Below are 15,400 nucleotides of genomic sequence, written 5' to 3' on the forward strand. Positions count from 1 at the left end.
CAACAACATTTCTGACCCAATCAACATCAGTGTATCCATGTAGTCTCACATCTCTGACAGTTTATCTTAGTCCAAGATTACTAGTCCCCTGTAGGTATCTCAACACATGCTTAGCAGCAACACAATGTGCATGTCGAGGCTCAGTCATAAATTGACTCAATGTTGACAACAAAACGTATGTCTTGTCTCATGTTCAGTGTTCACTAAGAAAATCAGTGCCCCAATCAACTGTCGATACTCAAAGGGATTTGCCAAATCAGGTCCCACAGCTTCACCACATAACTTCTTGAAGTTCATCTCCATTGGTGTGGCCATGGACTTGCATTCTACCATTCCAAATATTTCCAACAGCTTGACAACATATTTCCCTTGAGAAAGTAAAATCTCACCACGTCTCTGCCACACCTCTAAGCCCATGAAGTAGTGCATCAATCCAAGTTCTCCCATCTCAAATTCAAAGGCCAACTCCATTTTCCACTAAAAAATAAGAGGCTCTCCACCTATCAAGAATAAATCATCCACATATAATACCAAAATCAAGGGCATATCTGGGACAGCTTTGAAGTAGAGGTTTAGGTCAACATTGCTTCTCGTAAATCCAAGCTTCATCAAGTAGCTATCAATGCAGGCATACCAAGCCCTAAGGGCTTGCTTCAATCCATAAAGGGTTTTCTTCAGCTTGCATACATGAGTCTTCTTGTCATACTCCTCAAAGCCCTGTGGTTACTCAACATATACTTTCCTGAAGAATATCATGTAGAAATGCGGTCTTCACATCCTTTCGGTGAAGTGTCCATCCCTTACAAGTAGCAAGAGCAATGATAGATTGAATGGTAGTATAGTGGGCAACTAGTGCAAAAATGTCATCACAATCCTCTCCTTCTTTCCGGGAGAAACCTCTAGCCACAAATCTCGCCTTGTATTTCTCGATACTTTTATCTGCACCACGCTTAATCTTGTACAACCATTTAGAAGTCACAACAGACTTTCCTTCGAGTCTCAGAACCACTTCCCACACATCATTCTTCATAATGGATTCATATTCCTCGGCCATAGCATCCTTCCATACTTGTTCTTTCACTGCTTCTTCAAAGGTGTGAGGTTCAGCCTGTATGATACTATAATGTTGCTCATTGCTACAATATATCCCTGGTATCGGCATGGATTTTTGCTTTCCCTAATGTTCCTCTTCCAACAACATGTCTCTCAGCATCTTGTAAAGTGTCACGAAGCCATAGCGGTCTCTTCCTGGCAGGAGGATCACACAAGGGGGATCCAAGGGGTCCATGGGTTCCATAGAATCATCGGCAATATCAGTCTTTAGCTCAAACATAGGAGAGTCTTCTTGTTCATCCATGGCATCATCCCTTCTTCCAACATTGGCAGGGGAGGAGTGTCCCTTGCTTTCCCAACGGCAACATCTTCATCAAATGTCACATCCCTGTTAAACTCTATGTTCCTTTGACAAAGCACATATATTCTATAAGCTTTAGAATTTTCACAATAGCCAACAAACGTACCTTTGTTTCCTGAAACATCTAGCTTGTTTCTCTTTTTCTTCGGCACATGAAAGTAAAAGGGGCAACCTAAGATCCTCAAATGTCCAACATTGGCCTTCACACCTGTGAAGACTTCTTCGAGAGTCTTGTCACCCAAGGCTTGATGAGGAGCCATATTTTGAACATATACAACAGTGTTTGTAGCTTCTCTCCATGGAAGCTTCAACAAATTTTGATCATGCAACATGGCTCAGGCAACTTCCATGATGATCTCGTTCTTCCTTTCAGCTACTCCATTTCGCTGGGGTTATAAGGTACAATGGTCTCTTTCTTGATTCTTGTTTTCTTGCAAAATGTTGATTTGGGGTAGCATCGGATGTGCTCTAGCCATGAAAATTGGTGGAGAGGCTAAAGCACATGAGATCTCCAAGACGCATAAATGGTTTGGGGAAATTCTACTCGATTAGAGAGATAATAAAATAATTCATATTTTTAATGGGTTCCTAGGTCTAAACTTAGGAAAATAAAAATATTAACGGGTATTAATATAAAACTGGGTGAGAAGGTTCTAAATGACATGGATCAAGCCAAATCTAGTCTTAATCTCGGCCGTGTGAAAAATCTATCACTAAAGCAACTGATTTATTTTTCCTACTTATTACACAATATGTTATTTATGAAATTAATTCAATAAACATTAAAATAAACACTGTTGCAGATATCACACTATAATACAGAAACAAACATATGCACAAGCATTAACACATTGACACAGATATTTTGGACAACAATCCCCAGAAAAACCCAATGTGGGAAAACTGGTGCAGCAAGGGAGGATTTTATTATTCAGCAATTCTTCTATACAACAGGGTGCCAAATTGGCTTACCCACAGAGAGAAATAATTCTACAGCACTTCTCCCAATCCCAGCGTCAGCCCTGCTAACCTCTGCGTGGCTTTCAAACCCTCTGTGTTAGCCCCTGCTTGACTACGTCAGCCCTGGGCCTCTCTGCATCACTCACGCAGGCCCAGCAAGTGATTGTGCAGTCTCTGCATCTGTCTAAAAAGCCCTACGTCTGCCTCTCCAGCCTCAGCGCTGATCTCCAATGGCTGATCCCGCCTCTCTGCTTCGTACTTGCTGCCTCCTAACTGCTCACAAAACCACTAGTTCAATTTCTCAACCAACTCCGCTCCAGAAATTGAACTGACTGGTCTCCCTCAGTGTGTTCTCCAAGTGACCCTCAAGCCTCCTCTTATACTTTTCTCGTTGACAAATCAACAGCTGAGATTAAGTGCGTAATCAACGACTAAGATTAGATCTGGCTTGATCCATGACTTTTGGACCATTCTAACACAGTTTTATATTAATACACATTAATATTTTATTTTCCCTAAGTTTAGACTTAGGGACTCCATTAAAAATATTAATTATTTTAATATCTCCCAAACTATTTAGAATCTGCCCAAACCCTTTCTGGGTATTGGAGATCTCATGTGCCTTAGCCTCTCGACCAATTTTCATGGCTAGAGTACATCCGATGCTACCCCAAATCAATAGGTTGTTGAAGACTCAACAGAAAAGTATAAGAGGAGGCTTGAGGGTCAGTTGGAGATACACCAAGATTGATCAGTCAGTTCGATTTTCTAGAGCGGGGTTTACTGAGAGAAATCGAACCAGTGATCAAAGTTGTAGTGAGTGCATAGCAGAGAGGCATAGATAGTGTCGAAGGATCAGCGTTGAGGCAGAGGAGGCTACGCAGAGCCAGCAAGAGCCCGACAGAGGGCCAAAGGGATTGCACATAGGCTACCAGGGCCTGCGTGAGAGACGCAGAGGGCCAGAGAGCCTGCGCAGAGCATCAGAGGGCTGACGCAGAGGGTTCCAGGCTGACGCAGAGCCTCAGAAAGGCGTAGGAGAATTTTTCGTGGAGCAGACTTGCCGAATATCTACTTCCGAAGAGAGGTATTACTACCAGATTGAATTCTCTGTCAAGTGAGCTAGTTTGGCACCCAATTGTACTCAAGAAAGTTGCTTAATAATAAAACCCTCAACACTGTTGCACCGGTTTTCCCAAGTTGGGTTTTTTCGGGAACAATTGTCCAAAAATAACGGTGTCCCTTGTGTGTTTGTCTATTCTTTCAGTTGATGATCTCTAGATGATTAAGATTGTACTTGTGTTTATTTCAGTATTTATATGGTTAAATAACTTGTTAAGTAATTAAACAAGTAGGTGAAATAAACTAGATAGTGCAGGAAGAATTTCTAATGGGTTAGACTTAGAAATTTCAACACAAAAGTCAATGAACTCATTTGAAATGAATTCTCCTCCACTATCAGACCTAAAAACTTTGATTCTCTTCCCTCTTTGATTTTCTATGAATCCCTTGAAGTCCTTGAACATGTCAAATGTTTGGCCCTTATGCTTCAAGAAGAAAATCCATGTCTTGCGGGAGAACTCATCCACAAAGATTATGTAGTACAATTAGCCACCGCGAGATTCATCGGCATGGGTTCACATAGATCAAAATGTATTAGTTGAAGTATTCCACTGAACCTGCTCCTCTTGAGGGGAATAGTCCCTTCACCTCGTTTCCATTTGTCGTCCTGAAAAATTCCATCATGATTTACTCAAACCTCAGGCATTCCAAAAACCATCCTCCTCACCTTAGGCAAGGCTTCATAGTGAAGGTGAGTGAATCTTCAGTGCCACAACTCACATGGATGATTACTATCATGAACCTATGCTCGAATTAGTCTTCCAATGACTGCCTTCAATTCTAGATCCCAAAGTGAAGGCATCCCTGAAGCGAGATGCCATTGGCCAAGTAAGGACCTTTCCTCTTATCAATACAACTCTCATTTCTTTGTTTTCCAAGGCAAATATAGACACAAGATTCTTTTTCAATCCTGGTACATACAGAACACCCTGAAGATGTATAGTTTGAACATAATCCAGATTAAATGTAACAAAACCAAAACCCTTCACAGGATATGTAGAACTGTCCCCAAGAATGATCTTCAAACTTGTCTCCCTCTCAACCAGGTTTAAAAGGAATTCATGATAACTAGTGAAGTGTTTAGAGGCCCCACTATCTACCAATTAGCTATCAAATGAATCTGAAGGAAAGGAACTAGAAAGAGCAAAAATAATAAAATATTCAAAATGAGTAGCAGTTGCATTATCATCATACCTTGAGTTCCTTGATCTATTGGGAGGACGATGACCTTCATCCCGAGCAACAGGAGCTTCTCTTCTTCTATTTTTGAACCTGTTGTTGTTGTAGCCATGATTATTGTTGTAGGATCTTGGAGCATTTCTCTATTCCAGACAGTCTCGGGCAAGGTGAAATATGATTGCACAATCTCTCCCTTGTTCATCTTGGTATCCTTAAGTTGATCTTCAAAGAGAATATGATTCAAGTTGTTGACCTAATACATCCCAACCAGCTTATCATGCATCTCCTTAGATTTCTTCAACTTTGCAACATAAGTGATCAAATGATCTCTTAACGAATCGATAATAATTTCCTTAGCTTAGACCTCACCTTTCTTGTACTTGGACTTGACAGTAGCAAACACATTCTCTAGAAGCTCGAGTACCTTTCCCTCAACATATTCCAAAACAACATTCTCCTCCAAAGTCAAAACAACCCTAACTCTCCAAACAGCATTGTTAGATGACTCATTCAACTTCTCCTCAATCTTGAAGTATGAGGTAGACATCTTGACCAAATCGAGTGATCTTCAGCAGCGGATAAGATATCTTCAAAGGGTGATTTCTCTTGTCTCCTTGCGCTTGTCTTCACCTCAACTCTGATGCCATGTTAATTTTCCAATGTTCTATGTTGTAACAATCACTTATAACAACTCTTCTTCCAATAGCAATCAATTATCCAATGTATTTTCAATCACCCAATCAAGGTAAGCAATTGTAGATAAAACATAAAACCATATGCACAATAGAAGACAGCCAAAAACAATAGGGACACAGTGATTTGGTCAAAGACTAGGGAAAAACCCCACAAGGGGGAAAACCCTTTCCAAATTCTTCTTCTATAAGATTGTCATTAAATGTTCCGCAAAGAGATGCATAGTCCAAGTACATCAATAACAAGTTAAAGGTCAAAGCCTTGACCAATCAAGTCAACCAACCAATATCCTATCAAATATGAGCATGAAATTCAAATCTGGTCAAACTTCAATTCTGCAATTTCCAGTCAAAGTCAACAACAATCAATGCAGCCCTAACCAGTCCTTGGTCAACAGTCAAATCTACTCCAAACAACTTGGTCAACCAGTCAAACAATGTGGCCTCTTCTGCTTGGTCAAACCCAGTTAAAAAACTGTCAAACTCTTGGTCAAAGGAGAGAGAAGTCTATGTCAAACCAATCAACACATGCCCAGAAATCCTCAGTTAGAGTCTCCTCAAACTCAGCCTCCAAGACAGTCAAAGAATGTGGTCAAACCAAGTCAGAATGTCTCAAGTCAAAGCTAGTCAAAAGAGTCACAAAACAGAAAGTCAACACTGGTCAACAGAAGTGTTTCTCTCTCCTTTGCACGCGTGAACTCAGACCTGCAATTATCATACCAAATCAAACCAAGAGAAGAGATGAATGTGTCATGATTCCTCCAAGTGATGCAAAGTGAAGGATATATACGTGATTCAAGGAAGGCATTATTGCAGATTTTTAGACCTTGATGTATTTTATTATTCCTTGGAGAAGACCTATGTTACCAGAAACAAGAAACAAAATGGGAAACGGCAACGGGACGAGAAACTGAGTTTGGAGGTTTCGCATTCAAGAAACGAGGAGAGAGAAAAAATATGGAAAATATGAAAAACATAAAACAAAACATTCATTGTTTACACAACTGAAATTGTAATAATCACATTTAACCATAATAGATTAGGTTACCTGTCTTATTAGTTAAGATGGTAAAATTTTAACAGAATTCTAACAGTGTTATGTGTAAACTTAGTTAGAAAGATCATTCAGTGTTTGAAACTAAAAATATAAGTGCACAGGTGTCTATTCCAGTTAAAACAATTTTTACTATTCATTTCAAAAAAAAAAATGGTAAATAATATAAAGTTTATTTTGGTAAACAATATAAAGACGTTCTCGTTTACAACTCTCCATTTACAATTTACAAAGAAACAATCTGTATTCTTTGGTCAAGGAAACACAATAAGTCTTCTCTTGTTTACAAGTCTCCATTTACAATTTACAAAGAAACAATCTGTATCTGTATTCTCTGGTCAAGGAAACACAATAAGTCTTCTCTTATCTTATTCCCCTGTCAATGAATTGGAGAGGAAAGGGCTCCAAGGAGTTAATTGGTCAGATTTTGAAAATTAAATTCTGAGGGCTGAAAATGAAGACGAGAACGTAGAAAACGGTGTTTTCTGTCCCGTCCGGGTTTTAGTGCATTTTTTTCCAAGAAAAGGTGGCTACCATCCTGTTTCTGGGAACAGAGGAGAAGACAGTCGATCTAGAAACCATTAATATTATTCTATATTATTTTAATGTAATTTGGTTCAGGAACAGCTCCATAGAAGGATTAGCTCTCCCTATTGCTTAACATGCTTCGATTGATAGGAGATGCCCTCCAAGCTTAGTTGAAAATCTGTTGTTAGGAAGAAGTTAAGGATCTTGTAAATGTGAGGTTTATCACATTTTCTTTGTATTTTCAGGGATGTATTTGGTTGCAGAGATTCCTCTAGCAAATCTACTGTAATGATCTTTTGAAGAAGGCTATTCTGATCCAAGAAATAATGTTGAGGTAAAACCCTCCTAGTGTCTCGTTCATCATTTTTTAATATTTGGTCATTTCAATTATCTGAGAGGTTATTGTTATTTTGTATTGTTCAATGTTAGCACATTATTACAATTGAATTGTAATCACTGATAAGATGCACCTTTGGAAGGGCATTTTTTTTACTTCTGCCTATTAAAGAAGTTCATGTCGTTGGCTAGAGCATGTTTGTAACAGCTTAATCATGCCTCTTTCTATCTTGTTCAAACCCTCTCACTAGTTGACCTTGACTCCATTACCCATTTGATAGGCACTAGTCTTGATCCACTGTCCCATCTTTTTCTAAATTTTGTCTTACACTTTACTTAGGGATTCCCACCTTGTGCCAGAAGTGAGCCAACCTAAAAAGACACAAAGGGTTGTGGTAACAATGTTGCAACCTTCCTGAGTTCCGCTACAAGACTAATTGTTCATTGAGTCAACATACATCTAAAAAATAGTCTACACGTCCAAGTCAATTATTATACCAAATTCCTTGTGAACATTCTTATTTAAGAACATAACAGAGGCCCAGTGTTTAACATGCATGAATCCACAGAAAACATAATAACTCAAAGTACAGGTTGTTATTCATAAATGACAACATAAAAGAAATCACAGAGGTAATATACTATGAATAAATTTCATGTTAATAAAATCTAAGAGTTCATTTTCTTCATAACAAAGAACTATGCAGAGAAATGCTTTTCCTTAAATTTGCGGACATCAAGTAAATTGAAGAGGAAAAGAAGAGACTACTACGATAATCACCTGGAAAAGAAGAATCAATACTACAAGGATGATACCAAGAGCCATTCCACTGCTGTAATAAAAGGGCACCCATTCACTCACAATAGGTGCCAAAAACAGCATTACTACACCTGAAGCCAAGAAAACTAAACGCCAAACTCGGAACTCTGCAACAGTGAACAATAATTTCATCCAATGTGATTAATCGTTTGAACTTTTAAGAGAAAAAAAATCATTTTTATCAGGATGGAAACGTGCCATGAATCATTTCCAGATGAAAGACTAACAATTGATTTGGAAATGCTCAATTACTTGCCTTCGTCAACTGAGATTGTAACAGAGATGGAAAATGAATCTATAACCCTAATATCAACAAATCTAGTCTCGTAAGGTGACATGGTAGCACTCCATAGCCCCTTTTGCAGCAATTTCCACTCATCCTTGGGGCATTGCCCAAGTCCAAGAGATGCATTCCTGAACAGGAAAATCCATACTCTGTTACTGGTACTCAAATCTTCAAATGTAATTTACCAAAATTTTGATAGAGCATCATTAGCTGCCCCTTTGATAAAGTAATTATGTTTTAATAGACATAAATAATTAGATAACTTCTGTAACTAGGTATGGAATATAAATTTTCAGGATATTGTTCCAAGACACAATAAATGCATGCTCGTATGCCCCTCCTAAATAACACTGATCAAATCTGATAAATCACCAAACAACTATTGGAAAAAATTGAAGCTCTAACAGCAGAAATAAACATCAACTGAAGTGTGAAAAACAAACATCGTCAACCATGCAAAGATACCTTTGTATTAAATCTAAACTTTTAGCATTAAAGAATGAAACTTAAAACAAACTTTTACAATAACCACATCCATGCAGTACACACTATGCTCTATTCCACAGTATGTTACAGTGTCTAATCTGTTGGTTATTGAACTGGTTAACATCAAAGGTATAGTTATCATAATGCATATGTTCAATGTTTGGGTTTCCGCTAGCAAACAATAGCTGATGATTGGCATGGTTATTACACAAAGGGTCTAAGCAAATGTTACTGGTATGTTACTCCAATTCATTATATAACATTGGCAGTCAAAAACAGTTAAGTTTCGAAAATTCAACATTGTGTTTTTATGTACCCACTTCAAATGGCAAACACTTACCTTAAAAGGTAATCGCATCCATATGCAATTTTTCCTCGCACTAGTTAGTAAGATTACAATATAATATTAGGTTTCTTGAAGCCACATGAGCAATAGACTATATCAATTCCTTTTTGGCTCATTCATTTCTCCTCCAAACAATTTGTTCCAGGATCATCCAGTTTTAATAATAAAGAAAATGATTTTGAAAAAAAAAGTTAAAAGAGATTTTAAAGTTGAATTGAAAAATATATTTTCACATAGAAGTTGAAATTACACTTTAGATAGGAGGATCTAAGTTCCTAAAATTAACTATGGAGAATCTGAGATCCCTATTCTTAAAATAAAAATAAAAATTAATAAAATAAATAAATAAAGCATCACAAGCACTCTTGATGAGCTACAGAATAAAGACACCTAACATGAAGGTGAAAGGAACCCCCTTTCTCCAGCTGTTAATGCAATCACACAAACATTATAAAAAGTGAGAAGATTTACTATGAATGCAATTTGAAGTTTGAGATAGATTAAGTGTGATGGGAATTATGCTTCTCAAAAAAGCACGTTAAAATCATGAAAAGTTACTTACCGATGAAAGCAGACTTCAATTTTTTCAGCATATCTTCCTGACAACACTTCTGCGGAATCCACCTTGACTCGAAATGAATGAGCATATTTATTGATATTAGTAAACCTTGGAAGGCCTGGAATGTGAACCCGCTCACAAGCTATTAAAGACCCAGGCTTAATACCAGGTGAAGTATCAATGAATGGAGCATGCTTCAGCTGTAGTGTGACTGGAATGCCAACACGAACATCTGCATCTGCAATTTCACTGCTATGATGCCATCAGTACGAAGATTAAATTATTGTCTTTCTGATCATCATTGTGTAATTTCACAGAATGGGTTCCAAATTCTGGAGTTAAAAATTGGTTTTATGGATGTAAAGCTGGCACATGCATTACGTTAAGCTTAACCCATTGATTGCAAGTAACACAGTATAAACAGGGCTTGAACTTTATCTATCTAGATTCTATTTATACATCCATACAATCAAGTTCCCTAAAGGCTGTAACAAGATAGACACAAGTCAACCAACTACTGAAGGTTAAATGAAATTACTTAGACTGATCAAAAACACTTTTGGAGAAAACAATGCATTAAAATCAGAAATACTGAACAAGTTTATGTTTAAAATCAACCACAGATGTTTCATTACCTTAGTATTTTATGCTGACTGTTCTCAAAAATTAATAACATAAGTTTGTAATGCTCCTACAATAATTAAGCCTTCCCATATTCATGTTCACAATGTTGCGTTAGATTTGCAGTTGATAGACCATTATTTCCATGTTCTGAAGCATCAAACTGCCATGAACGGAGGAAGTAATGTTCTTAACTTCTTAAGCATGGTCTGTTAAATGTTAACCATTTTTGAAGATTGAATAACTAATAGCAAGGGTTGCCAAGGTCTGTGCAACCTGCTATAACTAGCACACGCAGAACAAGGGCCCACTGTCACATCAGCCCAAGTTCCCACTCTTTGAGCCAGTGTTACTTGGGAGCGGAAGCAAAAGCGGGGAGCGGGAGCAAAAGCGGGGAGCGGGAGCGACACTTTCAAAAGCTTCCGGTTTGGGAGCAAATCCCGGAGCGATTTTTATATAATATATATATTTTTTATATTTATACATTTTGATACATATATGTCAACAAAAACATGTAGAATGATGAATTAGATATAAAAAAACATAGATTGATCATTGAACCATATAACATCAATCATTTAGAAGTTATAATCTTCATCAACCACATCCACAAGTTAGTAACATACATATTACAACATATTGAGTCTCGTGAATCATGATTCATCAATCTTAAAGTTTCAACTTCAAGCTTTCAAAATTGAAAATTCAATATATATCATTTATCATCATTGATCACCAAAGTTGTACTTGTAAGCTAAGTTTAACCATTACAAGAAATAATATCTAACTGTTAACTGAAATGAAATGTTATAAAATGAATTATGAAATGAAATGAAACAACTTTCACGAAGCATCATATTCATAATTCATAATCATTACCAATGAGTTATAATTGCTAACTTCAAACTTCAAACTTTCATTGTCACAGTCATATATTGTTTACAAAAAATATTATTATGATATGAAAGAGTCAAGACTCAAGACTCAACAGTTATGAAAACTGATAGAAACTAGCAAAGACAAGTAAACTGTAAATCTATTATGTACTACTGCATGTGGCCCTTGACACGAGAGTCTAATGTATGAGCAGGTCGTGGTGGTCTTCTAGGAGTCTCCCGCACAGACTGACGACCAAAACTATAAGGCACATGCCCTCCACGTGAGGGTGTAGATGGAGGTGGCGACAGCAAAGGAACAAGACTCTAAACTCGAGCACTGCTACTGGATGGTGGAGGTGGCATGGTTGCTACTTCATCTTCCTCCCTTATAAGTTCCTCTTCTAGTTCTTCAAGATGTATAGTGCCATCCTCCAAATTGTCATCCTCTGGGTGGTTGTCCCAAATTTTATATGTTAGATCCTCATAAGCTCGATCACAGTAATGACTCAACAACCTCAAGTTGTAGTGCACATAAACCAAGCTTTCTGCCCGATTTTCATTGAGTCTGTTTCTTTTCACATTATGTATGAAGCTGTAGGTGCTCCAACACCTCTCTGCAAAAGAAGTATTTACAACTTGTGAGAGAACTTTTTTTGCCAATTTTGGCAAAAGTCCATGGCCGCCATATGATTCCCACCATGTGAGAGCATCAAATTTGTCTCTGTCTTCCACTGCATGGAAGGTACCAAAGAAACCAGTGTTACTGAAGTATCTGCCTATTTCAAGGTGCACACTAGCACATTCCTCCCTGTCAGGTATCAACTTTTCTAATGCTTCCAAATATCCTTTAGATACCTCTTCATCTATATGGGGTTTGGTCCTAACCCCAGCCCCTAGTGCAGGTTGGCCCAACCAAGATGTAGAGTAGTATTTTGGTGTAAGGATATACGCCAAGCAATGTAGTGGAAGATTAAGTTTATCCCACCGTACACACACACAATCGTGAATCAGTTTGTACAAGTTGGGATCATTGTTATGAACAATATCTTTTATTTGCCCCAACATGGTATCCATCTGCTCATACACCTCGCCAATCACTGGTTTATCTGTATCTGCAAACCGAATCATGTGATAAATGGGCTTGGTGAAATCCAATACTTGCCTCACACGTGCCCAAAACATACCATCAAGAGCGGCCTCCTCCACCAGTTCAAAACCTTGCCTGTCAGTTGCATTTGTAGCCCTTTTAATAACTGCCAGTGTGGACTTGATACAATGCTAGTCAATGACTCTCTTACCTTCAAAAGGCGCCTAAAGATGAGGTAATAGCTACCAAATCTAGTCCTCGCAATCTTCAACAACTCCAATCTTGAGTGACTGCGGAAAAGGCCATGCGTATTGCTATGATTTGTAATAAATTTTATCATTTGTTTGCCTTTCTTGTACAAATCACCAATCCATTTGTAATGTTTGTTTTTGTTCTTAACAATATCATGCATCAAAAGGTTCAATGTGTGAACCAAACACCCAGACCAAAATACGTTGGGGTATTTATCCTCAATAATTTCTCCCACTGCCTTACAATTAGGAGCATTATCAGTGATGACTTGGATGACATTGTATGGCCCAATATGGCCAATTGTTTCAAGTAATGCTTCTGCAATGTTGATGCCGGTCTTGAACTTGTCTGAGTAATCATATGCCGAAAGAAAGATGGCACCACTAACTGGAACAACAAGAACACTTATCAATGGCTTGTCTTTTACATTTGTCCATCCATCAAATAAAATGGACACCCCATGGTCAGTCCAAGAACTTGTCATTCTATTTAAAGAATGTGATATTTTTGCTTTTTTGTGATCAAGTCCAACGGTTCTTGCCTTGTCATACCCAGGGCTCTTGTATCCTTTAGGGGCATCATTTATCGCAGAAACCATTTCGTGCCAATAAGGTGAGCGAAGAACATTGAATGGTATCCCACATGCATAAAGAAACCTGTAAACTTTTGAATCCACATCATTCCTACACCCTTCATCAAGGAAATCTGATATGGTTCTACGCCTTAAACCTGGTGACCCTGTGCCTCCATATCCACTGCCTTGGGAGGATGCTGAAGGATTTCTTTGTGCATGTGATTGTGTCTGTGAGCTTGGTTCAAAGAAACCCTTTGATTTTTTAGATTTGTATTGGGCTTCCTCCTCTTCCCTAATGTATTTGGCTCTATCTGTTGCTGACACACCTGTACAAATTTTGATTCCTATTTGTTTATCTCCATCCCCTGGCATTTTCCCACAGAGGTGTTTTCTAGCACGGGTGTATGAACCCGTGTAATTATTGTTGCAATGGGGGCAATGAAATTTAGTGGTTCCACCCCCTTTCCTTGCTTCAGGTCTGTTGACATATTTCCATAATGGGGTTTGGACTTGTTTAGTTTTTTGAGCTAAATCATGTTCACTCTCCTCCAGCTCCTCCTCACTGAGGTTTTCATCAAATCCACTTTGTCCCCCTTCTTCATCCCCTTCTTCATTTTCAACCCTCCTTTTTCTACTCTCCAACACCATAATAACCAGAAAAGGAACCAAGAAGAAGAAAATACCAAGAAATATAACCATGATGTTTGAAATTTGTAGTTTTGAATCTGCAAAATTTAATAAAATGGAGGCGAAATGGGAATGGGAAACCGAAATAGAGAAAAATTTATTTATTTATTTAGAAATTAGGAATAATTTAATAAACATTAAAAAAAAAATGCTAAACATTCTATTCAACATTGTAGAGCGGCGAACCTACCTCAAATGCATCCAATCTCCCCTTGCTCCTTGCTCCTTGCTCTTTCCTCACTCTCTCCTTGCTCCTTGCTCTCTCCTTGGCACCTTGCTCTCTCTCAGTCTCACTCTCTCCTTGCTCCTTAGTCCTCACTCTCACACTCTCAATCTCCCTCTCTCAAATGAGCCTCTCACTCAACTCTCAAAGTCACAATGAAGCCCTTTTGCCCCCCCCTCCCCCAATTTATAAAAAAAAAATCAATTTTTTTACCGACAAATTTTTTTTTTCCGCCGAATTCGCCCCTGCCCGCCGTTCGCGTCGCTCCAGGAGCGGTTGGGAGCATTCGCTCCCTAACTGCTCCCAGGTTACAAAATTCGCTCCTGAAGTGACGAGAGCGACGCTCCCTAAGCCACTCCCAAAATTGGCAGGGAGCGGCAGATTGGGAGCGGGATCGGGCGGGAGGGGCGCTCCCCCCACAACACTGCTTTGAGCCAAAATCTCTATTAAAAGGCTATGGGAGGACTCCATGAGATAATTTCACCCAATTTCAAAATGATCAGTGCCTTCTGTGGGGTTTTAGATGAAGTGGAGAAGTTAATTTGTTTGCTGCCCTACTAGTTTATTGTGTAAAAATTGCAGTAAAAATAACTCTACAACAACAAAATAGGATAGTCAAAAGTGAAAATAGATGACATGCAAATAGTTTAAATGAGTGTACAAGAAATATACTAATCAACCATGTGATAATTTTTGCATTTAAACCTTTAGTTAGAGGGGTTCCTTAGTTATTTTATTGTTCTCTGACTGCAGACTGTAATATTTGTAAAGAAACACAGGGACAGCAGGCAATTCCCTTTGAAGTTAGCCACCCAAGCAATGTCTTAGCACTCTAAATCACAAATGTTACGAACAAAATTCATATACGCAGTAGAATATTCAAAACATCTGGCATATGTAAATATCCAATATAGGACAATAATATATTATATAAGAATTGTACAAAAGATATGAGATGTTGATTGTTACAAATGAGGGCCCGCTTATATACCTAGGCAGGTGCCCTTTCATTGAATGCTCATGTCCTTTAGAGCATGCTGCTTCATTAACTAATTACTAGTTAATTAATCATTAATTGCGATTATTATTGTTTCCATTAATTTTATAATTTTTATATAAATTATATTCATAACATTGCCTTCCTCTTCAAAAAGCTTTGTCCTCAAAGCTTATTGTTGACAAGGTGTGTCATCTATTTCTTTGTCTTGTGATTTATTTATATCTTTCGCAGTTCTTCAAGTTGTCATCTTCATTGATACATGATGATAAGATCCTCTGAGTAATAAACAGAATTGTCGA

General features: G+C 38.1%; 1 protein-coding gene across 5 annotated transcripts in view; it reads right to left on the bottom strand.

Moving 5' to 3' along the window:
• Positions 1-15,400, bottom strand: part of LOC149251571 (uncharacterized) — a 286,157-nt gene that overhangs the window by 201,542 nt on the left and 69,215 nt on the right. For 4 of the 5 annotated variants that reach the window (XM_089459511.1, XM_089459512.1, XM_089459510.1 and 1 more), the window contains exons 2-4: positions 9,783-10,017; positions 8,359-8,516; positions 8,064-8,209 (exon numbers count right to left, since the gene is read on the bottom strand). In XM_089459511.1, the coding sequence (XP_089315637.1) occupies positions 8,064-8,209; positions 8,359-8,516; positions 9,783-10,017 (539 nt within the window). Of the gene's footprint in view, positions 1-8,063; positions 8,210-8,358; positions 8,517-9,782; positions 10,029-15,400 lie in introns of all 5 variants that reach the window. The other variant, XM_089459513.1, reaches the window with a different exon arrangement.

Source organism: Pinus tabuliformis, chromosome 7, assembly GCF_031772625.1.
Source record: "Pinus tabuliformis cultivar Carrire ecotype Pingquan chromosome 7, CPIR1, whole genome shotgun sequence".
In the NCBI taxonomy this organism is placed as follows: domain Eukaryota; kingdom Viridiplantae; phylum Streptophyta; class Pinopsida; order Pinales; family Pinaceae; genus Pinus; species Pinus tabuliformis.